Source organism: Wyeomyia smithii, chromosome 2, assembly GCF_029784165.1.
Source record: "Wyeomyia smithii strain HCP4-BCI-WySm-NY-G18 chromosome 2, ASM2978416v1, whole genome shotgun sequence".
NCBI lineage: Eukaryota > Metazoa > Arthropoda > Insecta > Diptera > Culicidae > Wyeomyia > Wyeomyia smithii.
Window position 1 is genome coordinate 275,130,688 of NC_073695.1, and position 27,877 is coordinate 275,158,564.

Here is a 27,877-nt window from a genome sequence, read left to right on the forward strand (position 1 = left end):
ATCTCTGTCAACTTATTCATTGTATGATTGTTGCGTTATGCATTTCTCACATTTTTCGTGTGAGGTAAAAGCAATTCTTGTGTGAGAGGACACATTGGCCGATTAACGATTGAACTTTTGTGTGTAAATTAAAATTATGCATTAAACAGGTATCTAAAATTATTCATATATTTTTATATCTTCAAAAAATTTTAAAAAAAGTTATTATATCTTAAGAAATATACGAAATTATCATGATAATTGGATTTTTTTTTTTTCAAGAGCATTTACCGAGCATTTACCCAATGATCTGTAGTTTATTGAATAGAAACGATGTTCACAACCATTGTTCTGCTAACTTTTCCTCGAACTTGCAAAACAGTATTTATGAAAATGAAAATTCCTATGAAAATGAAGTTCCTTTTTAACATTAATGTACAAACGAAAAAAAATTATTGGACGGTGCAATATCTGAAGAATATGGCGGGTGAGATAGTACTTTTATTTTGAGCGTTTGTATCTAAGATTCAACGACTTTGGCAGTATGAGGCTGAGCGTTGTCATGCAGTAGAATCACTTTTTCGTGCCTCTGCTCGTATTGTAGCCGTTTTTCACGTAATGCCCGGTTTAATCGCATCAATTGAAGGTGATACCAGGGATGCCACATATACAGATTTTTCTGTATTTTACAGAGTATTTGCTATTTTTTCGAACGATTAAACGATTTTCAAACTTTTGTGGAAAACCCCTGATGCTGTTTATTTTGGTATCGATGCAGAAAAAGCGGAATGTGGTTTAAACGAAGCGCAAAAACTTTCGTTTCGGAATATTTGTCCTGGTTTCTATGTAAAATTTATGAAACAAAAAGCGGTTCAAAGCGGGGCAAAGCGGTTCGATTTCACCGATCCTGCTTTATTAACGGCAGGTTCAATTATTCCTAAAACGCTTGTGATTTCGGAAAATTTTAATGATTTGGTGCAACAATTCCCCAAATTCGTAACAGTAACTGACCGCCAAGGGCTGGATAACGAATTTCTCACGCTATAAACAAACTTTTTGATCAAAAAATACATTTAAACAGATTAAAGACCCGAACATAAGGAGGAAATACCTATGTTCCATCCCAGTTAGTGTAGACTAGACTAGACTAGAGTAGAAAAAATACATTGAAACAGATTACTTAACTTGGTCTGAGCTGTTGGATATCACCAGGCGGGATGATAAATTCTAATGAACTCAATTTCAAAAGCTAGAAGCTACGATGCAGGCCAAGGAGTAGCTACTAATATTAATTTATTGAAAACTTCAAATGATAAATCTAACAAAAAAAGTATTAACATGACGTTGAGGAAAATGAATAATACCGTGTTCAGTTATACCATTCGGTGATCGCCTTATAAGTTTGAACCTAAGAAAATTCAAAATTAAAGCAAAAAATGTTGTTTTGTTTCAATATATTTTGTAAGGAAAATATCTTCCATTCAACATTCTTAGTTTGCTCGATACAGATTATTTTTACAGATGTATGGTATGCATACAAAAATATATTTTCAAATATTTCAATCTATAAAACTATTATGAAAAACAAGAGCATTTAATGCACTGAAAATAGATTTTAGTTTATTCCACGAAAACGTTTGTTTTACAAACAAAACCTTTTGTTGTTTTCTGCAACGAAACCAATGCGTAATAAATATAAAGGTACTTTCGTCAGAACTGTCAAAATTGTTATAGATTTCTGTTCGTATACGTAACGAAAGTTTTTAAAAATGAACGCAATCAATCGTAAAACAAACGCTGTATAATGTAAAGTAGTACGAAAAATTAGTGAGCTTACACGAAATCAAAAATAACAGACCACAAAAATTTTGTTTAAGTAAATGCTCGTGCTCCCGTTTTTCTGTTCGTTGTTATCCACGTTCGTACGAAAGTAAATTCGTGAATTGTTCAAATTATGCGTAATGTTGCAATTCTATTCGTTAACTTGCGATTTTTTTTTTCCTCTTTGTGGACTCATCACTGCGACCAGAGACATTTTGATCTATTGTGATATTGCTCAGGTGTTTTCTGTACTCCGCACTTCATATTATTGGCAGTATCATTGAAGTGAATGATACGCTTTTCATTTATATCCGTGCTTGTGTGTGAGAGTTTACCCTTTCATTTCAAGCTAACTGCTCTACTATATACCGAGCCTCTTTTCTATCCTACCAATATCGCCAAATTACAATTCCCTGAACTGAGGCTACACCTAACGTTTCTCTCTGGCCAGGTTTATTCTAAGAGAGATTTATTATGTCAAGAGGAAGGAGTCTTATCGAAACCTCGTTCCTCGTGCCAATATTGCCAATTACAATTCCCTGTAGAGGGTAAATATTTCTGAAAACAGTTTTATTATGAGAAAGACTTATTTTGTCAAGAGGAAGGAGTCTTATCGAACCTCGTTCCTCCTACCAACACCGCGTCATAATCACAATTCCCTGAAGAGGCACTCGATGCTTCACCTCTGGTCAGGTTTATTATAAGTAGGAGTTATATTTTTGGTCAAGAGGAAGGAGTCTTATCGAAACCTCGTTCCTCCAGCCAAGACCGCGTCATAATTACAATCCCCTGGAGAGAACTATTATACTTTACTTAGAACAGTTTTATTATAAGAGGGACTTTTTTTTTGTTAGGATGAAAGTCAGCAAGGGTACTATAAAATTCAGCTTGAGGGAAGGGTATGTATGTTCTTTGATAACCAAGTGGCCTGAATCTACTAAGATTCGAACCCACGACCACTCGCTTATCAAAGCGGACTATGTAACCTTGCGGCTACGAAGCTCTCTTCAACTTGCAATACGGATGTTCTATACAATCAACAAAAGTACTGTACAATCTACGAATTCCATGTTTACGAGAAATATTTTGAGTGTGAACGTTAAATTATTTTAACCATTCTACACAAGCTTAATGGTTGGAAATGATGTTGTTGACTACTATTCTGCTATTATTTTTTTTTCTTAAGCTAGCAGAACAAAACCTTTGGAAAAAAAAATTAGAAAAAAATAATCTATACTTGGATAATAACACTGGTCGATAAAATTAAAAAAAACTGCACTCCAAAAGCGCGAACCGAAAAAAATTAAAGATTAGAGCTATTCAGCCATTCCAATGAATTTTGGTGATCCATTACCAATACGGGTCATCTTACGTAAGAGTTCGCATAGTAATTGCCCGCCGGGTTTGTCGCTCCAACGTAATGTTTACGAGAAAACTTATTTGAGTCTCTGAAAAAAAGTTAGTGGGTAGGGACACCAAAATCCACAGAAATGAATAGCTATAATCTTTTATTTTTCCGATGTGAGCTTTTGAAGTGCATTTGTGATGACCAGTGTAGTATTTTTATTTATTTTGAACCAATAAACATTAACACGATAATCATTTTTTCAAGAGCATTTTATGAGCAATAAATTATTTTGATCGTTTTAGAACTGTTTGTTGGTTTGAAATTTTATTTTCGTACTAGCTATTTTCTAAAGCTAGCAGCAAGCTAGTAGTGTTAAAGCTAGTGTTAAGGCATTCAATGAGCATCGAGCGCCAAATTTTCATGCTATCAACGATTTGCTTTGCTAACTTTATACTTCCAGCTATAGGGACTTGATTTTATCTTAGAGAATTGCTTGAAAAATATCGAAAATGACCATCGAAATTAGGTGCTATAATGAGCAATAAATTATTTTGACCATTCCGCGTTATTTTTTTTGTTGGAAATGATGTGCCATCAGTATTTTGAAAACTTTTTCTTTAGCAAACCTGATTTCATGCAATAACTTTTTTTTCGAAAATACATGAACTATATTAAAACTATTTTTATGTGAGAGCCAAAAATGCTCTCACATGCAAATAGTTTTTTTTATTGATTAAACTGTCTTTAGGAAACGATCAGAAATTCACTGTTATAATTTAATGCCCGTTGATTCATTATAACAACAGATCCCTAATCTCTTTTCTTAGCATATATGAAAAAAGAAGATACACATTTTATTACATTTTTGAAATAAAAACGTTCAACATGATCATCAATATCGGTTTTAAGAAGCATCAAATTATTTAGATCATTTTGAACCTGTTTATAAAATTATTTTAAGCAAGCTTGAGTGTTAGTTAGGTTAGTTTTTGTCAAGCATAATGCAATTACTCAAAAATGTTATAACTTAATTGAACCTAACTTCACACAAGAGCATTGAATGGGAATCTACTTATACTCCTGTTTCCGATCGTTTTCAGTCGAGAAAGTTGATATCTTATAAATCATAACAAAGCAAATTTGTTCTAGCTTACAAAACGATGTTGAATTTTTGTTTGTTTTAACTAGCCTTTACGAAACTATTTTTTGGGAAAAAAGGTTCGATCAAATCAGTTTTGTTCGCTACAAAAAAGCCTCTCAAATAATCTTCGGAAGATGTATGTTTATACGGACTCGATTATCCGGAGACATGATTGTTCGGGGCTCGATTATATGGAGAAAATGGTTCTATACAAGGTTGCAAATTCAATTTTGGGGTGTCAATTCCATTCAATTGGTCGCGTGCCGATAATTCGCTCCACACGTACAATTTTGAAATATGATGTACGACAAACTTGTAGTCCTTAAGTTGTGCTACAAGTTTGTCAAAGAGCAGTGCTCAAACTCTTATGCCTAAAGTGTGAGAGCCCATATTCAGTGGGTTATTCAGCCAATATTTGCGGTAAATATCATAATATTCACCACGAATATTGGCTGAATATTGCGCTAAATATCAGCTTTCACACTTCAGGTATAAGAGTTAGAGCATTGCACTATTCGAAACACTTGTAGTACTACTTAGGGACTATAAGTTTGTCATACATCGTTTCTCGAAATTGCACTTGTGGAACGATCTATCGGCACGCGGCCCAAAAAATGAATATGCAACCTTGATTCAATATGCTGCGTAGTTAACTAAAGCATAAAGAAAGGTGACACGATTAACCGAGTAAAATATTTTAATATATCAACAAACTGACTGCTTCCGATCAATAAGAATGGAAAAATTTAAATAAAAAATTGGCTCGATTATCCAGAGAACTCAGTTGCCGGAGTGAAATATTTTTCATATCTCCGGATAATCGAGTCCGATGTATTTTTCCCTATTCAACGAATTTTCATTTTTAAAATTGGACATTTACCTTTCATAATATTTAGCACAAGAGGAGGTAAAATAACTACAAATAGCCAAAACAAACTTGATCTTGGCTCCATCCGTTTAACCAAACAGGAAATCTAACCAGCGCAAAGTAGAGCGAGAAATATTGACACTAAGGAAATTGCTGCGATACAGGGTACAGGGCGGTTGACAGGGCTCACAACACGTTACCTAACCGATCATCACCGCCGCCGCGGCAGCCCCGAGAGATCGTTAGCCAGAGGCAAACAAAAGGCAAACCCTAGAGGCGTGCTGCGCAGGCGAGCACAAAAAGTAGGACACCAGAATCTATCACAAAGAATCAGCGAAGATGAAAAATTACCATGCATATCTTCCAGTCACATTGTTGAACGACTCCTCTTTCGATCTCTAGCGTCGGAACACGTAAGCTCATATGAACAAATGGTTGAATGCAATAGAACACGAAATTAACCAGCATTCGTTCACACTAGTTGGGTATGGTAGGGTAGTTCAAAAATAAAGCTTACCCAGTTCAACAAAACACTTCCGCGAGTAAACCAGCTGTTTTTCCTGCTGTCCTTAAAGCAACCTATCGCGCGTGCTCACCCCTGAGATAGACAGATTTTTCAATTTAAATAATAATGATCGCTCAGGTTTGTTTATCGATAAATCTTCCAGTTCACCTTCAGCACAGCAGCATCTTCGGAGTATTATTCTATTCACCATCGGAATCTCCCAATATGTGATCAATACCTACGTCGTACGGCACCAATGCAATTTACCCCGATCGCGCATCGACCGGAGATAAGCCGAGAAAGAATGAGAAAACCAAGGGAAAAGGTGATGATGTATTATTTGCTCATACGATTACCCGATAATCATTTCAACATCTCGATTGCTGCAGGGGAAAATCGAAAAAAATCCCCTGTCTGATATGTGCAGTGCTGCCATACTTTCACTATTATCAGTGGTAAATGGTGGCGAAACATGAATCAGAAACTGATACCATTTCAATAAATAAACATATTTACCACAGTGACGTAAACGAAATAGAAATCAACCCGCGGCATTGCACCGCCACCGCGCGTCGCCGCAAATCGATCGTTTGTTTGATTTATGGACTCGCAACAAGTCCTACGGTACTACACTACACTACACCGATTCGTTTGGTTGGTTAGTTGTATACTGTCGTCCGTTGAGAACGAAGCGCAACAGGAGGTCCTTTGTCGACGTGTGAGCATTTGTTCAACTGTGCGATTGCTGTGGCACAAATAATCCAATAACCAACAAGTCAAGGAATCCCACAGAAATCTCGGTTGTTGTTGTTGATTTGGTTCCGAGAAAGCAGCAATAGGAGGGAAGTAAGCAGCGGAACACATTTCGTTGGGCTAACTTTCCGCTTCGGGCGACCAATTAGATTAATGGTGTTCAGCTGATGATCATCACCGCTTTCGCGCCGAGTACGAGACTATGAGGTTCCTTGCAGCGGTCGAGTGTACGATTTATGTACAGTATGTAGTTATCACCTGAAGGCACAAATTTTCGCACTTAAATGTCAATTGGCCTGTACAATAGATATTCGCGGGAATAGACATTTGTTGATAAATTTTCATTATTAAGTTATCACAGTCGTCTTTGAAATGAGGTCTTTGAACTGAGCACATTTGGTTGACATTTTACGTTGAGCTTAAATAGTTAAATACCAACAGACATGAAAACTTGATTTAGCTGCACGACAATGCTCTGTCACGTGTTGTTTACATAACTGAAATCTGAACTGAAATTTAAAATTCTTCAAAGCAAATTAACATGTTAAAATATCAACATGTAATCTGCACCACTCACTCTTGATTTATCTAAGTTACTTAAAATACGGTTATTACTTGGTAAGACGTAAGAAAATAAACCGTATCTATGGAGAAACTCAATTTTCTAGAGCCCATATTTCTTCGCTTATTATTGTTTAGTGCATTTTCCCAACAGCGTAACAAGACAGGCGTTCTCGTGCTGTATATTTTTGGGCAACCACAAGCCACGGCTCACAATGGCGAATAAATCAACATAAAGCGGCATATTAGCCAGTGGGTTAATCAGATAACGCCATTCTCCGAGACCATCAATAACTATTTTCTGTTTACCGATGGTATAAAATCGGCTACTCTTTCATTTTCAACTCGTTCTCCACCAGCGCCATCAAAAGCGAGCACCAACTTTCCAAACTCTCCTCCTGTCAGTGTGCCAAAGCGCGGCCACTATCTAGCCTAGCATTTCCTCAGTGAGAGTGCTAGGCTAATAGGGCGCACGGATAAATAAAAACCGCCAGTTAGATGGCATATAAAATTCCACCCAAGACTAGGGCCTAGAGTAAGGGTCCATTTAGTTGCAGCGAAGAGTGAGTTACATTTTTAATGGTAAGTTTCGTTGCGCTCTAAGATTAAATCTTCTGCACCCGCGCCGACTGCCGCGTCGCGCCTTTTTTGCGATTCTTTGGCAATCGTTACTTCTTCAACCAGGCGCAGTCGTGGTACCAAATAGAGTACATGGTCTGCCCGAGGCTGCACACAGGCCACATCCAAAGCGCCGGCAGCCTAGTTCTTCCGGGATCGTGATTCGACCGGTTGCAGCAGATATATCACTACAACGGAGCTACTCCACTGTATTCTGCTGCTAAGCCGATCCTGGACATCGGTGATGGAAAATGTGCATTACCGCCGCGGTAAGGGTTTTCAAGGGAAACGAACAATAGTCGCGAGGGGGTGGCATTTGTAAAATGTTTGCAATTTCACCTCAACGGGGGAATGAGTTTCGCAGAAATGCCAACCATGAAGACATTCTATCAGTTCGGGGAGCTACTAATTAATGTTTTTCATGCTCTTACTCAATTACACATTTTGTTCAAACCTGAAATTGAGTGCAGTAAATTAAGTGCACTAAAAATTGATTCCTTCTCGTTAGGAATTGCAATTCTCCAATTATCACATAACAATTCGTTAGGAAATACTCAAACACGACAGCCAAGCAAACGTAACCGTTCTCCTGCTAATGCATATCTTCGGTGTTCGACAACTAGACAACGAAAGTTCACTGCACAAAACCCAACCTTCCATTGTGTTACATCCCATTCGAATTTCAAGGTGTTCCTGAAATGTCAGCAAAAACATGAGCCCGACAATTTTCTGGCCGATTAGAACTGTGGCACGTCAGCCTGTGGTAGAACAGTCTGCAGTCAGCCGATTGTTTTCAGGCATTGTGTGCGACGGCGTTAGCGCTTCCACAAATGCAAATTTGTACAGGTAATTTGAGCAAATTGCATCCAATTGCATGCTGGCAGCGAGCTGCAAGATTCCGGTCACATGTTTACAATTAGACAGGATAGAAACTTACTACGACGGAGTGCGCCAAGGCGAGGCGAGCAATCGCAGCCCTACGACGATTGGAGTGTGAAACGATGGAAAAACCAGCGACAATGACATCTTTGATTGCATGTTTGGTGTCGATTTGCAATGCGCGCAATCACCGCACAAATTACTTCATTGCTTTTGCTTAATGCCCCATGCAGTGTATTTTTCACATTCTTACGAAGACTGAACTGTCGAAAATGTCTAGCGCTAACTTAATTTACCAGTATTTAAAAAAAAGTAGCGACGACCAGTTGATTAACGGACCAGAAGGCGCCAATGGCTTTACTTCCTCATACGATGTAAGGCGTGATCACAGAAAAATTTTCGCCTCAGAAAATCTCCCGGTGTCGGCTAGGATTGAATCTAGTCAGTTAGGTTGGTTGTGGGTGGATCACGCTGCTCCAAGTTTCAGCGTCTATGAAAGCTTTTAGACGTTCTGAAAAGAATTGGACGTAAACTAATACAGTGTGTTAGGTTTCTTGTTGGGAAAAAGAGCCTTTGAAATATTCCCAAAAAGGAATCTAACACTCTGCCATTTTTCGATGTCTTCATATGAGCAAAAATGCTTATCAGTCAGGGCATGTCCCATTGAGCGTTTCTATGTAAGTTTAACATCACTTTTAGGTGCCTCTGTTCGTATTGTGGTCGTTTTTCATGCAGTGCTCGTCCTTATTCGATTGAAGTCGTTACTTTTCCCCAATGATGGCTTGGTTCGGTTTCAACAGTTCATAATAAATTTCTCCCAACTGACCCCACAGTAGCATCTTCGCTGGATGTATACGCGGCCGATCCGAGGACGTAGAAACATTGCCACTAAAGCAGTTGTTCCCAGACGAAAAAACGACGCTCAATGTCCCTGGCTTTTAATCACAAGACAACTTGAGGTCCTTGTTTTTGAATTATTCCCATGATAACTCCTAAAGCTGTGCCTGCGCTTGCCATGGATCTGCATCGAGTAATTCCTTCAATTCAGCGTCTTCGAAGGTTTTTGTTCTCCCGTCACGCGAACAGTTGTCAACATCAAAATTACCGTCTTCAAAGCGACAAAATTATTCACAGCACGTTGTTTCACTTAGAAGGGCATTTCGGTGAACTTTTTTTTAACTCTCGATGCGCTTCAGCCGTCGTTTTCTTCGAGTGAAATGAGTTTTCGCAAATGACAATTTGCGAAGACATAAATCTTACTTTGGAAATTGCTAACAGAGTGAGGATATAAATTCTGCTTGTGTAGTTGAACTAACAACTAAGAAGCTTGTCAAGAAGCTCTTTTACTGAAAGTTGAACAACAACAGTGGGAGCAGATTAAACCCAAATTTCATCGCCACGTGAAGGGCAATCATGCAAAATTCACTCTTGTTGACGATACTGTAGGAAAATTAACTTCCAATATAAAATAGTGTATGATGCGAATTCACATCATACGCAGTGGGATAGTTCAGACATAAATAAACGAAGCGAACACCTTCTGAACTACATTTTGTCCTATAGTATAAACGGGAAATGCGCCAATATTCACAAATTCTTCCCGTGAAGAGATTCTTGATCTCCCAATCTGCAGTGATCTCGTTTCAGATATTGATCATTACAAACATTGTTAGAGGCTAAATGGTTTGTTTTAATGGGTGTGGCGTCCTCGCCAAAATTGAAGAAAAAAATTTGGCTTTCCGAAAAAAATATACACTCTGAAATTCTTTTTAGAAGTTAAAATAAATTGAAAATAATTATCTAAACAATCTATTTTTTGTTTAGAAAAATGCAAAAGTTCAGCTAAACATTGATAGCTGTCTGTTCATGGAGGTATGTGAAACAAAAAAGGTAAAATGATGAACGTTTGATTTGATTGGTATAACGTCTTCAGCAATTTCGTAAAGAGTAATTTTGTCCTTACAAAAAAAATATACACCATGAGACAAAAAGTTTTTTTTACGAAAAATCACAAAAATTGAATTATAAATTAAATATCTCAAAAAACCACTTCAAAACTACAACGAAAACTACATGTTATCAACTAACCAAAAATAGTTAACTGAACTTGGAGAATTAAAAAAATTAAAATTAACACAAATTTATTATAAATTACCTATTGCCTACAACTTTGCCGAAGGCACTTTACCTATAAAACAAATCGTTTAGGTGCTAAAAATATTCTTTGTCATTAATAGGCACTCGGCGCGGAAAATATTCCCAAAATTTGCTTACTTGCTTTACTTTACTTACTTACTTACTTTGTTGGCTAACAAACCGTTCACCGATCTATGGCCGAACGAATTAGAGATGTCCAGCTTCTTTACAGTCTCCTCGTACACCAGCAGATCATGCATCTTCTTCCACCGCGTGCGAGGCCTACTACGGGTCGACGGCCTCTTCCTGGTTCTCTAGTGAAGGTAGTTTCGGCGACTCTCTCGTCAGGCATTCTGGCTACATGTCCAGCTCACTGCACAGTGGGGCGACTCCATACGAAGGCTGGCCAAGCAAAAAAAGTGTCGATAAACGCGATAAAAACTTGGTATTTACATAATTTTGGGGCGCTGAACACATATTTGGCATTCATTTTTCATTTGAGGCCGTCTATAAAGCACGAAATCTAATTTTTAATATTTTTTTTCCTTTTTTATAGAATTATATGATCTTTGACCACAAGTAGTGCCACCGGGCGTCCTTCCCGTTGAAAAAATTCGTAATTTATGGACGACCCCTCGTACTAAACAAATTTTCCCTAAATTAATATATTTTTTCAATAAACTAAAACAACATAAGTAATAAAAACTAATTACAAGAAAAAATCATCATCATCATCATGATCTTCTGCTGTGATCGCTTAAATCTCGTGTTGAATTGTTTCCAGAATATTTGAAATTCATTATACATATCAGCAGGAAAAATGTCTTTCGCTGCAATTTTCATTTCTTCTAGTGATTTTGGATGTTTCATTGTATCATACACAGGTCGGACTCGATTATCCGGAACATCAAAAAAAATTTCATTCCGGATAATTGAGTTTTCCGGGTAATAAAATCACACAAAAAATACTAAAATTCTACGATTAACGAACATAAAATAAATATTTCTTCTCTTTATTTTACTCGTATGGTGCAGTGGCGTAACAAGAAGTTATCTCTGAGACGAAAAGGAGTAAAATCTTGAGAAGCAAAAACAAAATAAATTGGACATTGATTATTTTCACTTAATTCGAACATGTTCCAAACATGCTGGAGATGACTTAAATGGTAACAAATATGCCAGAAGGGATGATGAAGGCAAAATTACGAAATTAAAATTAAACACAGACACCAAAAAAAAATATATAATTCCGGATAATCGAGTCTAAAATTCCGGATAATCGAGTTTCCGGATAATCGAGTCTCCAGTTAATCAAGTCCGACCTGTATATGTTATCATCTTAATCCGGTTTCTATGGTGGAAGGGGGACATTTAAATACATGTATAACGGCATGAATTGACAACTTACTAGCCATTGAATTAGGTGGTGCCGCTGAAGTTGAAGGCTCCATAATAAAATTCAAAGAATTTATGAATTTGAAAACAGAGACACTGGAATGACACAACGTTCTCAATGAATACGAAAAGATAAGGAGGGCGACGACTGTTCTTTGTTTTTTTTTCTCATAAAGCAAAATATGTGCTTTACTTTTGTATGCAAACGAGTACAAAGCAAAAGCAATCTTCAAACGGGCTATTGTTAGCCGGAGTTTGATGGTATGAATTTGCTGCTAGTATTTGACACTTCAATCAGTTTAGCGAATTTCATCATTATAAATTGAAAAAAGCAGAATGTTTTTAATATTGTTTTAAATTTGCAGAAAGGGATGGAGTTTGACATATTTGAAAGTTCATAAAGCTTTGTTTACTGTTTTCTTGTTTAACACTTATTTTATAACTTTTCATTGATAAATTTTGTGATTTTTGCCCAAATTTATATTTTATCCTTACGAATTGAGTACGATATCATAAATTTTCGTTAATGGTTATGATTAAAAGTAATTCTGGATGAAATTTCAACTTCAAAAATAAAAATAAATAAAAACTAAAAAAATCTGCTATCGCTTTTTTTACTAAAGTGACAATTGGCGCAGTTTCGCGCTACAGCGGACAGTATGCATTTGAAAGCTTACGTTTTTACCTAAATTTTGAATGTAGTCACAACCGTAGCAAACTGCGGCAACTAAACTTTTAAGCTACTTTTCTACAAAAAAATCACGTTTTTTAAATTTTTTTTTGTGTCAGGTCTACTATGACCAGAATTTACAATATCTAATGATAAGAGTTTGTTTTGCACAATATTTACAACACCTTTTCTTTTGACCTTTAAAAAATCCAAGCTATCATTGAAGCTACAAAGCGTTTTGAAGTAATGTACTTTTTTTTAAGACAAAAAACGTCAGTTCGCCAAGCTTTGAAAAGTCATAAAAAATTAAGATTTCATGATATTGCGCCTAAATTTTTGATTTAGACACTTGAATGTTATAGCAATGAAGGAAAAATATTATTAAACAGCTAAGGGAACATCCATAAATGACGTAGCATTCTAGGGGGGAGGGGGGGTTTGCAGTTTGTGACAAGGGGGAGGGTGGGGTTCAAGTCAAGCGATTTCCCACTGGGCACTGAAGCCTGCTCCGCTGTATTACCTCCACTATATCAGCATGTTTGTATACCTGGTACAACTTTTGATGCGTCTGCGCCTCACTCCATCTTTCAGTTCACCGCCAAGTATCGATCGCAGAACTTTAAGCTCAAAAACTCCGAGCACTCGTCGATCAGCTTTCTTCAGCGTCCCTGCATCATGTCAGTAAAGGGCCAACGGGAGTATCAGCGTCCTATACAGCGCTAATTTTGTGCGAGTTTGCAAGCTACGGGACCTTAGCTGGATTCCCAAAACTTGATGACCCGGATTTCGTGCTAACATGAATCAAACGTCGAAACCAGCCTTCAAAAAAGTACAGCCGTGAATTTACGTAACTAGTTTGATTTCCTTGTCTTCGGTGGATACTGAACAACTTAACACCTAAAATCTAGTAATAAATTCAACAATGCATTTCATAATATGTACATAATTGAAACTATCTCAACGTCAGATAACAGTAGAGATTTTAATTTGATTCATTTCTACGAGAACCAATCATTCAATTTCATTTTCCAGAAGAAATATGATCTATTTAAGGTTGAATAAAGATTTTTAAAGTTCTATATTATTCACTTTTTGGACTAGGGTCCAAAAATAAATTTAAAAGGTCACTATTATTTTACTCCAAGTTCACTAATAGCCCTGCTCTAGAAAGAATACACAGAAGTACACCGCGGTGAGAAATGCTGAGAGAAATTTGATAGCATTCGAAAAGAAAACAAGCGTAACGGGTGGCTGGATTTTTTTTTTGCAATTCCAAGATGCAAAGCAAACAACGCAATCTACTTTTCTACCTAGATGCCTCCCCCATTTGATATATGCTAAAATGACACACAGTAAAATCGCTGCAGTGAACTCTGTCGTGTAGTTATTGTGCGTAATGGCCTTTCATGAGAATAAGCTCACACCACTTTATTCTCTCTCCGAGAAAATATTTCAGATTCCACAGCGGTGTTTTTTTGCGAGCTCCTCAAATACACACGATTCGCTGCTCTCTTCAAGCAAGTGCGTCGCTTTGCTCATCAGTATGAGAGCAGTTGCTTTCGCAGTGGAAAATATTCTCCTACACGCTAGTGGTTCTCTGAGGAGAAACGACAAGCCTGGGTAGAAGTAACGAACCCGGCGAGCAGTCACTCTGCGGCCTTTCGACGCATCTTCGTGCTCGATAGAGGCTCCAAAATTCACACGAAAGGGTTAAAAAGCAACAATCTTTCATATTTTTTCAATTTGAACTTAGGGGAAAACCTTTGTATCGAACCTTTCTGAATGACATCGCAGAGTATGGGTTAATTCGGGCTTTCGACCGAGTCTGGAAGCGAGTGATTGATGTACAGAGACCAAAATATTATATTGGATGCAATTTCTGAATCCAAGGTTGCGACTTTGGGTTTCTGGGTTTGGGTTTGGGGATAAAATTGAAAAAAAACCCTAAATTTCGGATCCAGAATGACGTTCAAAACCATTCGTCAGTGTCTAGCGTTATTTTCAAATTCACCTGTGTGAATCGAACACATACGTCCAGAGACCAAACATCGATATTGGGTGCCATTTTCATACCCAAAATGGTATTTTTCGACATCTGGAAAGCCAAAGCTGAAAAAAAATATTCAGATACCTACCCTTCAATACTGTTTTATCGGAATCCCGGCAACTTGAGGTGTCAGGAAATCTACAAAAATCGGTCTTTGCTCAACATATGAAAAACTATATTTTTGCAATCAGAATGTCGTCCACTTTTGTTGGTCAAATTAAACAAAATCCTGGTGGTGCTCCTCTATATTGGCGTTTTCGGTGCCGAAACGACACTAAGGAATCAAAAACTGATATCCGATGCCATTTTTAAATCCATTTGACAGCTTCTGGCAAACTGCGTGAAACTTAAAAAAATGGTAAAATATTTTGCAGAATTGATATCTTCATATTCCAGAGACTGAAAATAGGTGTCCAATGCCATTCTAGTATCCAAGATGACGACTTCCAGTTTTTGTAAATCTATGGAAAGCGGAAGAATATGTTCAAATACTTGAACAACTTTCGTATTGCAGGTTCTTTTTTTTCTGAGTGTCCTGTTAAAAATCTGGAGTCTGTTGCAAAAACCACAAAAATAGAGCAATAGGCAATTTCGGATGATCCGGAAACCGTCGTTATTGTCTGTATTACAGTTATAATTTATTGGTAATCTTCATGAAAAAATTCATTCGTTCTTCCGAGTTCAATTATAAATTAAGTTGAAATATTTCTAATATTATGTTGTTGAACTTTTCTTCCATCCAGCAAAACATTAACCGTTGTTATTAAGTACATAGCAAGAATGTTACTTGTGTTCCAAGTCCACCGCTCTTCGGGACGCTGGGGGATTCTGTTATGGCGTGTATTGGCTTCATAGGAAAAACTACAACTCGATTTGAAATCAAATGATTAACATGACACTTAAATTTTATTTCCAATACAACAAAACTCATCTCAGTTAGAGGTAATTTTTATTGCACCAACTAAAAGCTGTCAATATTAATCAGTTAAATGAAGGTATCGAATACTCGTTATTATTAATAGAAAGACACGACGAGCGTAACGAGCGACGTTGTACATAAAACAGAACTACGCTGAAATGCACCACTGAGTGTAGATCGAAACCACTCAATCGGTGGGTGGATAGATCTTAATTGAAATAAATGTTTTATGGTCGTGCTAAATTTTCGTATTATTGCAGAAAAAAAACCTCCGCTGTCTCTCTCTCTCTCTCCGTTACTTCAGCGGTTTTATTGCACTATTGTATCATTTTGCCTGTGCAAAAGCGGCTGCTCCCTGGCGGGATTTGATCATTGCCCATAGGAAATATGTTTTATCGATAGCAATGGGGTTTTAATTTATAGTTAAACAATTATTTTTTATTACGCCCAAGACGAACTCAGCGCCTAGGTTTTGTGCGTGCGTGTGAACGAGACGACTCGCGGGGTCTTGTCTTCTGCTGTTGAGATGATGGATTGGATGTGTGTTTTTTTTCTGCTCACCGAGCGATGTTGGCTTGATGGAGGAGAACTATGAACTGCTTAGGGTGAGGCAAGATACGACAGAAAATTATTGAAGAAATTATAATTTAAATGTGCAATTTGTACACAGGTCAATTTTAATGTGCGTATTAGAGAAATCACTTGTAAAAATGTTACCTGTGAGTGATGAAAATTTTTAATCCTTGTAATTGCACTGCTATTTTTCGACACAGTCTAATGGGCACTAGCATGGCTCCTTCCTCAATAGCAAAAAAGTGAATTATGGTTTAGCTGCAGGAGAGGAGGTTCCCAAACAAATTCCGCGGGAACACTTTAACCAAGCATTGGCTGGCTGGCTGGCACATGTGAATGTGAGCGAATATTTTACTCCACAGTGGGTGTGTTTTGATGATCGTGAAAGGGGCGGTCACTAGTGAAGGGCTACGTATAGGAAGCAGATAAAATTTAATACCCACGGTAGACCTAGGATCAATTTCTGCAAGCAGAGGAATCCCATTTCACTTAATCGGAAATGGGATGACCTTTTGTCCGGAATCGATTGAAATCAATACACACACACTCATACGCTCGCGTGCTGATAGTTGCATTGCAAGAACGTCAAACGTCATAATCGTCGATCTGTTGTGTGCAGCTTAGGTAATACCAGAACTAACGAGCTTCGATGGTGACTCAACCCGCCCCAACCGAGATGCTTATCGGGGCGGGCAGCCTCGTAATCACCGATTGATAGCACTACTAGACTCGTCTTAGCGGCATTGGTTGCGTTTTATGGCTGTTGAGTTTATTGGAGGATTAGCTTCTAAACATGATTAAAGAGATTAGAGGAAAAGTCATTACTGGTATCCGATCAATTATTTGAACGTTTTATAGGCAATATTGTTCAGCATTCCCAGCGCTTGCGAGATGGATCAACGAGAATTTTTGTCCGTATACCTAGTTTACCGTTACTTGTTGTATTATTTTGGAGAAATCGTGGGTCAATAAAGACGTCTTGATAATAATAAATGGATTTGCGAAATTTGTACAAAATACACTCTTTTTAAACTTGTCTGGGTTTCAAACTAATAAGTATGTCAAAAATTGCAAAGAAGTGACGAATTACAAAAATGTCAAAATTGTTATTTTAGAGCGCAATAAAAAGACCGAACACAAAACACAATAAAATATTTTAATTTGTAAAAGCGCCTTCTCAGTGCATACCCAAATGCCTTCCTTAGTATCCAACTCTGATAATGACACAAGTTGAAGAGCATCGCGGAAGTTGAAGAAACGATCAATAAAAAAAATACCCCAGAACATAGGAGTAGATCCAACCACTCCTATAACTGAGTCATAGCCATACAATTCCCAATCGCATGGTTTTTAAAATAAACAATCCCAATCTGCTCACGGTGCGCTTAATACGCGCCTTACGCCACCTATAAATTCGTTTCCGTCAGATGCATTTTCTCATTTAATGGTAAATGCAAATTTTAACGACCGTGTTTGTGGCTATCAGCTGTCACCCTGGGCTGGACGACCCGCTGTCAATCAGAACCGCATGACCGAGCCCATCAGAATGGAAATCTTACTCGATAAATACGGTGAAAAATGGATTCGAATCGATGGCCGCGTGTGTGTTGCATGCTACACCTGCTCTCGCTCTTGGCAAAGCAATAAAGTAGATAATCAAATGACGCTGGAGGTCGAAAAGGTCAGACTAGACCGTGTACATCTGCCAAAGCATCGATTACATAAATTGTGACGTTCGGATGCGATCTTAATTAGTAGCGAATGTTTGTAGTGATTGTCGCAAACTCCTGGTTGCATTCCTATTCATGTAATATGAGCGCCTTGTCAATACTCTTAACTGTCATCATACCCCGTGCCCCACATCTAGCGCTTTGTTCTTATAATTGACAGTAACATTCATCTGATTATCGCACATTCTTCTTTTACATCTTCTTTCGTCGCTCATTAGATATAAATTTCCAGGCAACGCTTATCCAACGACATCTTCTAAGAAAGAGCGAGAGGGGAGATTGCAATTCGCGCATCAAAGCCGCACTCTTCGCCACTCAAGAGAGTGAAGCATTAATCATGCATTGTGTAGTCGACAAAACTTCATAACGCATTCGGAGCCCCGCAGCTCTCCTCGTATCGTTTTGTACCTCTGGAACAGCATTTAAGTTGTTAGACGGCATATGCGTGTCATCTTCGTCAACGACGAAGACGATTTGATGGCGGCGGCTCTCGAAAGACTTATTTTCTCACTACACCTTCAAGCCTAAAGACGACCATTAGTGGAACCGCAAAACCCTACGGCATTACTACTGTATAAGGTAGTTACTATGGAATGGATAGACAAAATTTTTAATCCGTTGGGCAATACAGCGTCCAGTGACGGTTCATATCATCATAATTTAATCAACCATCAAGCTTCTTTCGGCGATAATGGCTCATGCACCATGCGGTCTCTCCGAAGGGCCACAAACCGCAGGGCGCAGTAAATAAATTATTTTTGTTACTAGTAAACGGAACTGGGGACGGAAAGTGTCACCTGCCGAGTCATTGATGATCAATCATACGCAAATCATATCTCGAAAAGCCTCCAGCAGCTTCGCTACACTTCCCCTGCAGTGATAACTGCCAGGCCGCAAGGCGTTATTTTGTTTCACGATGCGTTCGTAACTCGTAACTAAATGCAGTTTTTCTCTTCTTCACTTTCAGCAGATAACCATCAGCAAACATGGTGCTAGTGCTCAACGGGGTACTTCAGGACGAGTGCCCAATGGACACTCATTCGCTCTTTGTGCAGCATCCGGTTTACCGGGACACGGCCACACAGTTCCTATCGATTCCTACTAAAACGGTAAGTGTTTACGGTTCCGTACACAGATCATTTCCAACCGGACTAAGAAAAAAAAATATTTGCACATCAAATCCGCAGGTTGGTGCTCCTGGTCTACTGTACGTCTGCCAGCGGGAAATGGCTGCCGTTGCTCCGCATGACAAAAACGTCAACATCATCGGCTCAGATGATGCGACCACCTGCGTTATCGTTGTTGTCCGGCATTCAGGTAGGTGTGGCACGGTGTCTTTATGATTTCGTTGATTTTGATAGGCAGAAAAGAATGGCTTTATTCGTCGATAAGAAGTGTTAGGCTGGTAATCAAATTATAACATTTTATAATTTACTAGCAAACATAAATTCAGTTGATGTGAGCCTTTATAGAGCACCATGGAGCTCATCATTGTGGTAACTGTCACGCCAAAACAGCCTCTCTTGGATAAAGGCACACTATATCGTATAACGCAATATGGAAGATTCCTCAGCCTATCTGCTACCGTGCTGGATCGAAACCCGTACAGTATCGAAATCCGTACACCTTGATGTTTTTCTTCAGTTTTAAGCATTATATAAATGAAAATTCATATGATAATTACATGTACATATCCGTTGAGCTGTTGGCCTTCTGTTAAATTAAACTATGCGCCAGTAGGCCATGAATTAAAAATATTAAAAATGAAAAATCAATCGTGTATCGGTTTCAGTTGTCATTTCGTTGTATCGTTAGAGAATTTACTAAGGAAACGTTCTTCAGATAAAAACGATTTTTTTGGGATATAAATGTTTTACTCTGTGAATCTTTTTGAAATTGATGGAAATGGTAAGTCCTTGTCATTTTCGAGCTGTATATTGTCTGGTAAATAGTGTAAATAGTATTTATTTAACAAAAACTGTGCCGTACGGATTTTGATTCTTGTTAATTGCTTGAATCAAAATCCGTACAGCGTGTGTATCATGCATATATCGTTGAACATTTTTCTTGTTTTCAGCATATACTGGAAGAAAACAAGTATAAATATACGGCAAACAATTCCGAAGGAGCTGTGACTGAGGTGCGCAAGGGAAAGTCGCTTCCGTTACTACAATAAGGGGTGCCGCAATGAAACTCTACGAAAATTGCTCTATTTTAACTGATATAAAAAATTAGAAAACCGTGTGAAACTTTAGGAAATAATTGATCCTCAAAATATATTTATTCGTAAATTTAAAGTTTAATTATAAATAAAAGATGTTCATTCTTGTACTTCTATATCTATACGGATTTTGATTCATTGCTGTATGGACTTTGATCCATTCTATATCGCGTGTGTGCGGATTTCGATTCAAGAGTGTACGGGTTTTGATTCAGACAAAAAACTGTGTACGGATTTCGATTCAAAACATGTTCTATTTAAACATGAATTTTTCGAGTTTCAGAGTGATTTTAATCATTTTGCTTGAAAATAGTGATAAAATATAAGTAGACCTGTAAGTAAACAAGTCAGTTCAAAGCAATATGTGATTTCTTGATTTTTTATTGACCGTCGAAGATTGTCATGTGCTCAGGTGTACGGATTTCGATCCAGCACGGTACAAGAAATGGTTTTTGGTGAAATAATTTCTAAATTTGCATTTTTGACAAAATTATACAAAATAATTGCATATCAGTTCCACCAAACGTTTCTCCTAAATGTGGCTATGAAAATATTTGGTGCTGCTTTCTACGCTTTCTATTATTAGAAAATCATTTAATTTTCAATTAATACAAGGTTGTGTCAAAAGAATTCCACATAAAAATGAATTTTAATTAGATACTGAAACTGCAACTTTTCCTGGTAGCTGGTTTTTGAAGGGCTTCACGGCTTAATCAATGCGAGGAATAGCTTTGACAAAAGCTTCTTTCTGTGAGGAATTAAAAACCAAATTAAACTGCGAAACAAATTGTGAGGGATGAAGAAAATTTCAAATCATCTATCGGTGTCTCCCACAAAATTTTACCAAGAATTTCCATTAAAGAAAAAATCACACCACGGAAACAGACAATTTAAACATTTTAAAAACTGCATACAAAAAATCTACTTGACTCACCAAAAAAAATACAATAAAGCATGTGGACAGTACTAGTAGTGAAAATTTAGTAAGTAACTTGAAAATATTGCGGTCCAGTACCGAATACACACGTCGCCATGTCCCTCGGTCTTGAGCTGCTATCCTCCAATCGCCACTAACCAAGCTTCGGAAAGATATTGCGGTGCGATACTACACTGACGACCGGGCTCTCTTTCAACTATAAAAACCTTATGAATAAGCTATTCTCGAGAGCTCACATACACCTTAAGCTTACACAGGTAACGAAGCTGTCTCGTTCTTGCGCATGTATTTTGTTCGTTCGGACATGACAGCCAGTGATGCCACATATACAGATTTATCTGCATTTATACAGATTTTACATACAGATATCTGCATATACAGATTACAGATTTTCTGGAAATAATACAGATTTATACAGATTTTTTTTTTTGGTTTTCATGGGGTCGTAAATTAAACTTCTTTATATAGTTGAAAAACATAAATTAAATCAAATGCGGTGGAGCGTGTCGGAGGTTTTATTATATTCATATTTTAAATTTTACCAAGGTGATAAGATTTTTTAAGCTCATAAATACAGATGAAAATGTGGCATCACTGATGACAGCCTAGTTCGTTTATTTTGAGGCTGTCTTGTTGATTTGGCTTGCGCTGTTGACAGCCTGATGATCGGCTGCGCATGTTATCGATGATATTTGACTCGCATTCCTTCGTTTCTCCTATTTCTTAGGCTGATGCCATAATAAATACGAAGCAAAACGTTTCATATATTTTCCCCTCCGTTGATATCATTACCTACGTGAGAAAAAACGTGTTTCGTACCGCCTCGCTTTCATTATAGTATCAGCCTTACTCTCGTGAATCATAATCGCCTGACAGCCCGCTCGGATTTGTGCCGAAGGATATCGCGCTGTAAAGGCTGTCATTAGCGACACCTTGGAGAACCAACAGACATAAGGAGATGCAAAATAACAGTCAGTGGCTGTCGAGTTGTGTACTGAACGTATGATGAGCAGGGAGAGCTGTTCAATACAATGAGAGCCGAATTAGTTTCAAATTTCCTGTCACGGAAAGACAGTACTTTCCACGCAGCCATTCTTGTCGGCAGTAAACATCCAACAAGTGCGGGATCTATCTCAAAGTCAACGGCCTCTATTGGAATTCCTGCTGGTCGTTCCTTTGACATTAGCTATAATGCCAAACCCACTGAAGACTGCTACACTGATGCATAAACTAACCTAATAAACTAATATGTATAAAATCCCACTGTTTACCCTACCCAGGTAACTATAATCGTCCACCACTCCAAATGGTTCCCTATTAGGGTGGCAACAATATCCAATGTTCTACCACCGTTTTGGCAGCGTTTATGACAAGTCCTGTTCTCACAGCATTCCTTTTGAGAGGTTCAACTCATTTATCTTAACTTAATCGTACGCTGCCCCTAAAACTATATACGGATGGTGAGTCTGTGGATTGAATTGTCGAAATTTTTCGAGGATTTATCGCAAGGTGTACATTTGGTCCGTAGTGGAGCGTCCCTCTCGACAATCATAGTGGTATTGTATACGGTATGGAGAAAAGTTACTACAGTCCAGGGCATACGAGACCCTCCAACTATTTCAAGAGCAAATCTTTATCTGAACACACTCTTAGCATGATCCGATGGATGGCACGAAACAGTTGTCCGCTCCAGACTTTGAAGAGTTCGCAGGGTATGCCTTCCTCTCTAGCTGCCTGCAGGTTCTGAGCTCTTTCACTGTTTTCTTCACCTCATGGATGGTGGATCCGCAGTTTGTCCATGATTCGCCATATTTATCTTGCTTATTTCGAGGTCTCTATTTTCCTAGCCGTTCAACAGCACACCCACTTATTTTTTCGAACGTCTGACCACCTCTGATTTGTTGGTAATCAGGTAACCAGGTTCCCTCCTTGTCGTTGCACATGACAGGGACTGAAACATTCTTCGGGTTTTTAATTGGTTGATACTTACACATTGATTAGGCTGTACTTGAAAAATTTACTCTCAATTCTCAACATGCTTATACAGTAGGGTGGGGAAAAGTCATCGATTTTCCCGAATCAATTTTTTTTGGTTCTTTTTGGGATCCCAAACAACCCTAAACTTACCTGAAGTCGATTGGTTTTGTCTCCGCTTGGCGCATTGCATTTCAAATTTGTATGAAAATTCATATGGGGAAACCTACTTTTTGCATTTACCTTTCTAGAGAGCTCAATAATGCTCTAATAATGCACTACATTATGTTAAAGAATAGTATTTCAGATGCCATACAACTTTGCAGAAGACACTGAAGAGCTAGAATGTCCCTAAGAAGAGCTTTAGCTGTTCAAAGTTGAGTATGTCGATTTAAATGCAGAAAATCTAGTTTTCTACCAACATTACCAATGTACCGGCGTCACACAGAGGAGTAACTCTAGTGAAAGCCTGGCCGAAATTATTTCCGCTGCTATTTAGCAATATTTCGGTAACTATTAAAGTGAGAAGTGGAAGTGGCTGGTTCGAGTATTGTATCAAAGAGTAACTCTAAATATCACACACACACACAACTTAATGTTTACATTCACATAGCCTATGTGTCTTCATTAATGTTAGTGAGCAGATGAAGTAATACGCTCGTATAATTTGTGTTTGCAAAACGGGCAGCGAAACAATCGAACAATTTACCAGAAAAATGATGTAGCAAAATATCTTTATTAAGAATTTTCACAAATTATATGACGCCTCGTGAAACCTACGTAGGTTGGAAAAAGCCTTTTGTACGGTTTGTTATTTACCTGTGATTCTGTGCGCTAAGTTAATTTCAAGTTAACCTAAATAAGTTGAAATTCATTCACTAAACTAATCTCATTTAATCTTTGTTGAGCTGAAATACTGTTTTAAGCATGAGGCAGGGACCCATCAGGTATTTTTTTTTTTCATTTCCCATGTACGCGAGAGCAATTTACGTCATAATTCGTCATAAACAACATTTTTCAAACGGGTCGCAAATGTCGATCCGGACGTTACCGGATGAGATATTTGCGAGGATGTGTTCGTGATGTTAAGAACTTTCATTCCCCCGATGATTATACGATCGGATTCCGCGAGATTTGATAACTTTTTTAATATTGAAAACGCTCAAAAATACGTTAAAATCAGTAATTTCGAAAATTTTCTAAGAGTAGCTATAATTTTTATTTCCGGAATTTCTTTCAACCGGTTCATTAGCATTGAACATAAAGAACTCATTCGCTGCAAAATATTGATCAATTATCTTTTTTTTTTGACGCCTGGCACCACTCTTACTATAAATGGTCCGATTCCCCAAAAAATGCTTGAAAATTTGTCAATGTTTACAGTGCTCCCAGCATATGATAATACCGTTTAACATTCATCGAGTGATGGCATAACGATTCCCCACCCTATTATACAATCACTGATCGGCCTCCATCTTATAACACGCTTCATCTATTTACCTATTAGTACAAAACCGCCTCATTATTTTGCTTTCACGTCACTACTGTAGTAGATGTGATACTTAAATAAAGTGTCCGCAATCGAATCTACTGCGCGGAATACTCGTTCTCCCATTTGTGGCTTCATTCAGCAGCCCAGCCTGGGTCAGACGTTGTTATACGCCGCCCCAAACATGCCGACACAGCCGCATATGATGCCCCTTCCATAAAACCACAGTTTCAACCGGGTGTTGATTACCCAATTTCTGTTAAGGTAACCTCATGGAGGTTGGGATAAGAGGGGCTGAACAGAGGTGGATGACCACAATAGGGTTGCTCAAAATTTCGTCAACCAGATGGAATTCCTTCTGAATAATCATGCAAAGGAACGAGCTGTTTTTAGCTGTTATCACCATAATCAAGAACTTCAAAAAAATTGGAAAAGCTTTTTTCTGATGCCCATTTTTTCCAAGACATTCGACCGTATTGACATACCAATGCTACTTTTCACTCTGCAAAAATGCTTGAATCATATTAATCAACAGGCAACAAATTACGAAATTTCATGGAACCCTACTCAAGTTATTTCAGGTGCTATTTCTTGTAAATCTGCTGACTTTACGGGGTTTTCCGCATACTGTACATCCCTGAAGCATCCGGAGTGAAGCAAATCCATAGTCTTACGGAGAAATATGTAGATCTGGCAAGCCTGTCGCTAGGGTTCCTATTTAGGATCGGATTAATTCTCAAACATCTACAAGCATGGGCGTAGCCAGGGAAGCTCCGTAGCCGCAAGGTTACAGAGTCCGCTTTGGTGAGCGGGTGGTCGTGGGTTCGAATCTTAGTAGAATCAGGCCATTTGGTTGTCAGAGGACTTTGAGCATGGGTTTATTCTCAGGCTCCCCACTACGTACCCTTCCTTCAATCTGGATTATACAGTACCCCTGTTGACTCTCCTCCTAACAAAAATAAGTCCCTATTATAATAAAACTGGTGTGAGTAACATATGCAAATTCTCTCCAGGGAATTGTAAATAGGCGATATTGTTAGGATGGACAGAGGCTCGGTATAGTAGAGCAGTAAGGTTGAAACGGAAAGGTAATTACACACAAGCACTGATATGAATGATAAGCGTATTACTTACTTCAATAGTGTTACTGCTAATAATATGAAGTGCGGAGTACAGAAAACACCTGGACAATATCACAATAGATCTAAACTCTGGTCGCAGGGATGAGTCCACACAGAAAAAAAAAATGGGCGTAGCAAGAATTTCAAATAGGTGGGGGGCAAGTTTTTCAAAATTTGAGAAGTAAAAAATGCTATTTTGAAAAGTAGAAATAAACACTAGTACAGTCGAACCTGTTTTTGTGCGAAATTTATTTTGTGCGACTTTTTTATGCGATTATTTTTTTGTGCGACTATTTTTGTGCGATTTTTTTTTTGTGCGGTATATGAAAAAGGACCACTCCCGACAACATTTTTAGCCATTTAATTTTTCCGATTCTTGGAATGAATTCCAACGCATTACAGAAGTGTTGCGTCCAAAAATTACTATTTGAGCCAGTTTTACGTAGGAAAAGTTACGAATTGCTTGCCTACGAAGGAAAGCGGTTGAAAGGATTAGTATGTTTATCAATCCGAAGTTATTGAATTGTTCTCATAGGTATTCTAAATCAGAATCAACCACTTTCGAGTTATTTTTAACTGAGAATTTTTTTTATGCGGTCCCTATCCACCGCATAAAAAAAGTTTTTTTCAATAATGCTTTGGATATTGTTTTGTAGCTGCATGTGAAGTTTCAAATGAGTTTTTCTATGCGATTTATTTTGTGCGGTCCCTATCCCTCGCACAAAAACAGGTTTGACTGTACTTAGTGATCAACACTAAATTTAATTTTTTTATTACCACTAATAATTAATTCAGTAAACTTTTCACGATTGTTGTTAACCGTTAACCGTAAAAAAATTGGAAAATTTGTCTATTTTTAGTATGCGGGACCTAACGAACCATTGGTCAAATATGGTTCCCGTGAATCCGGATCTTCAAGACCATGTTCAAGATCGAGAATCTGCACCCAAATGACCATTTCGGACAACATATCAGATGGACTCAAAATGAATGAAGATCAACTCCTGGAGTTGTTTCATGAATTTTGATACCAATTTTGTTCGATTTTATTGACAATTGTATTACGCCAACTTGGGCACGACCCCCTCCCCCCTCTGGCTACGCCTATGTCTGCAAGTACTAATTTTTCACCACGGCATGATGCTTTATTTGGGAATCAAAGAAGAGGTTGTGTATGAAACACGACACCAAGAAACGTAGAATTACGACAGCCTGTCTCATGTTAATACAAAAATACGAATAGGATGGTAAATGTTCACTTTTGAATTTTATTGCAATTTCATGTGTCGTTCTCAAATAGAGTATGCAGGTTTTACGGGATAGTCTCGCGCAGGTCCCAGGTTTTACGAGATAGTCTCGCGCTTTGGTAAGATGTCCTGCTTTAAAATTTCCGCGATATTTCACGTGCTCAATTGAAATGTCCCTGAATTTTATTCATTTTTTATCAATTTTTTTTTTCTATGACTTTTTCGTACTCTAAATGCAAACATATTGAACGCAATCCGCAATATCCGAGTATATACCTTCACGAGTGAAAAACCACGATTAAAATCTAACCAACATTTCTGGGAAATCCAAATAAAAAAAACATGACAATTCAAAATTATTAAAATTTGCAATCCGCGTAAGAAAACGCATTATAAAAACCTCAAAAACGCGTAAAAAGTGACTTCAGTGAATATCACACACAGCTTCGACAATAATCAGAATCCACAACACGGAATTTTAGATATTTTTGGTGTTGAATGAAATTTTCTGTATATCAATACAGACAACAAATCATGTCAAGAATAAACATTTAACGTAATTTATTCCATTCTTTATCACATTCACAGGCTCAGGAGCAGTTGCGTTGGCCCACCTGGATGGTAACGGTACCGACGAGGCAGTTTCGACCATGGTAGCCCGAGTGCAGGAGCTGGCCTTCGGCTATCCGGAAGGACGTATTGAACTGCAGCTAATAGGCGGCTTCAAGGACACCCAGGGATACGCAGAAGATCTGTTCAACAACATAATGCGTAAGTACACATGTTTCACATCAACCTTACCTTTCAGGTTGCATTTGTCACCGTGGACGTTCAAATCTTTATACATCGGCATTCAAACCAACCTCAATGCTTGTCAATCACCGTCTCCGTGGATCGTCGGATAAAATCACAGACAGAGTAGCGATGAATTATGGCTCTCTAACA

The 27,877-nt window shown here is 38.0% G+C and overlaps 1 protein-coding gene across 3 annotated transcripts in view; it reads left to right on the top strand.

The window, feature by feature from the left end:
* Positions 1-27,877, top strand: part of LOC129721805 (protein N-terminal asparagine amidohydrolase) — a 76,924-nt gene that overhangs the window by 40,335 nt on the left and 8,712 nt on the right. For 2 of the 3 annotated variants that reach the window (XM_055674808.1, XM_055674810.1), the window contains exons 3-5: positions 18,911-19,052; positions 19,131-19,260; positions 27,521-27,703. In XM_055674808.1, coding sequence (XP_055530783.1) covers positions 18,930-19,052; positions 19,131-19,260; positions 27,521-27,703 — 436 coding nt within the window. In that variant the 5' untranslated portion in view covers positions 18,911-18,929. The remainder of the gene's footprint in view (positions 1-18,910; positions 19,053-19,130; positions 19,261-27,520; positions 27,704-27,877) is intronic. The other variant, XM_055674809.1, reaches the window with a different exon arrangement.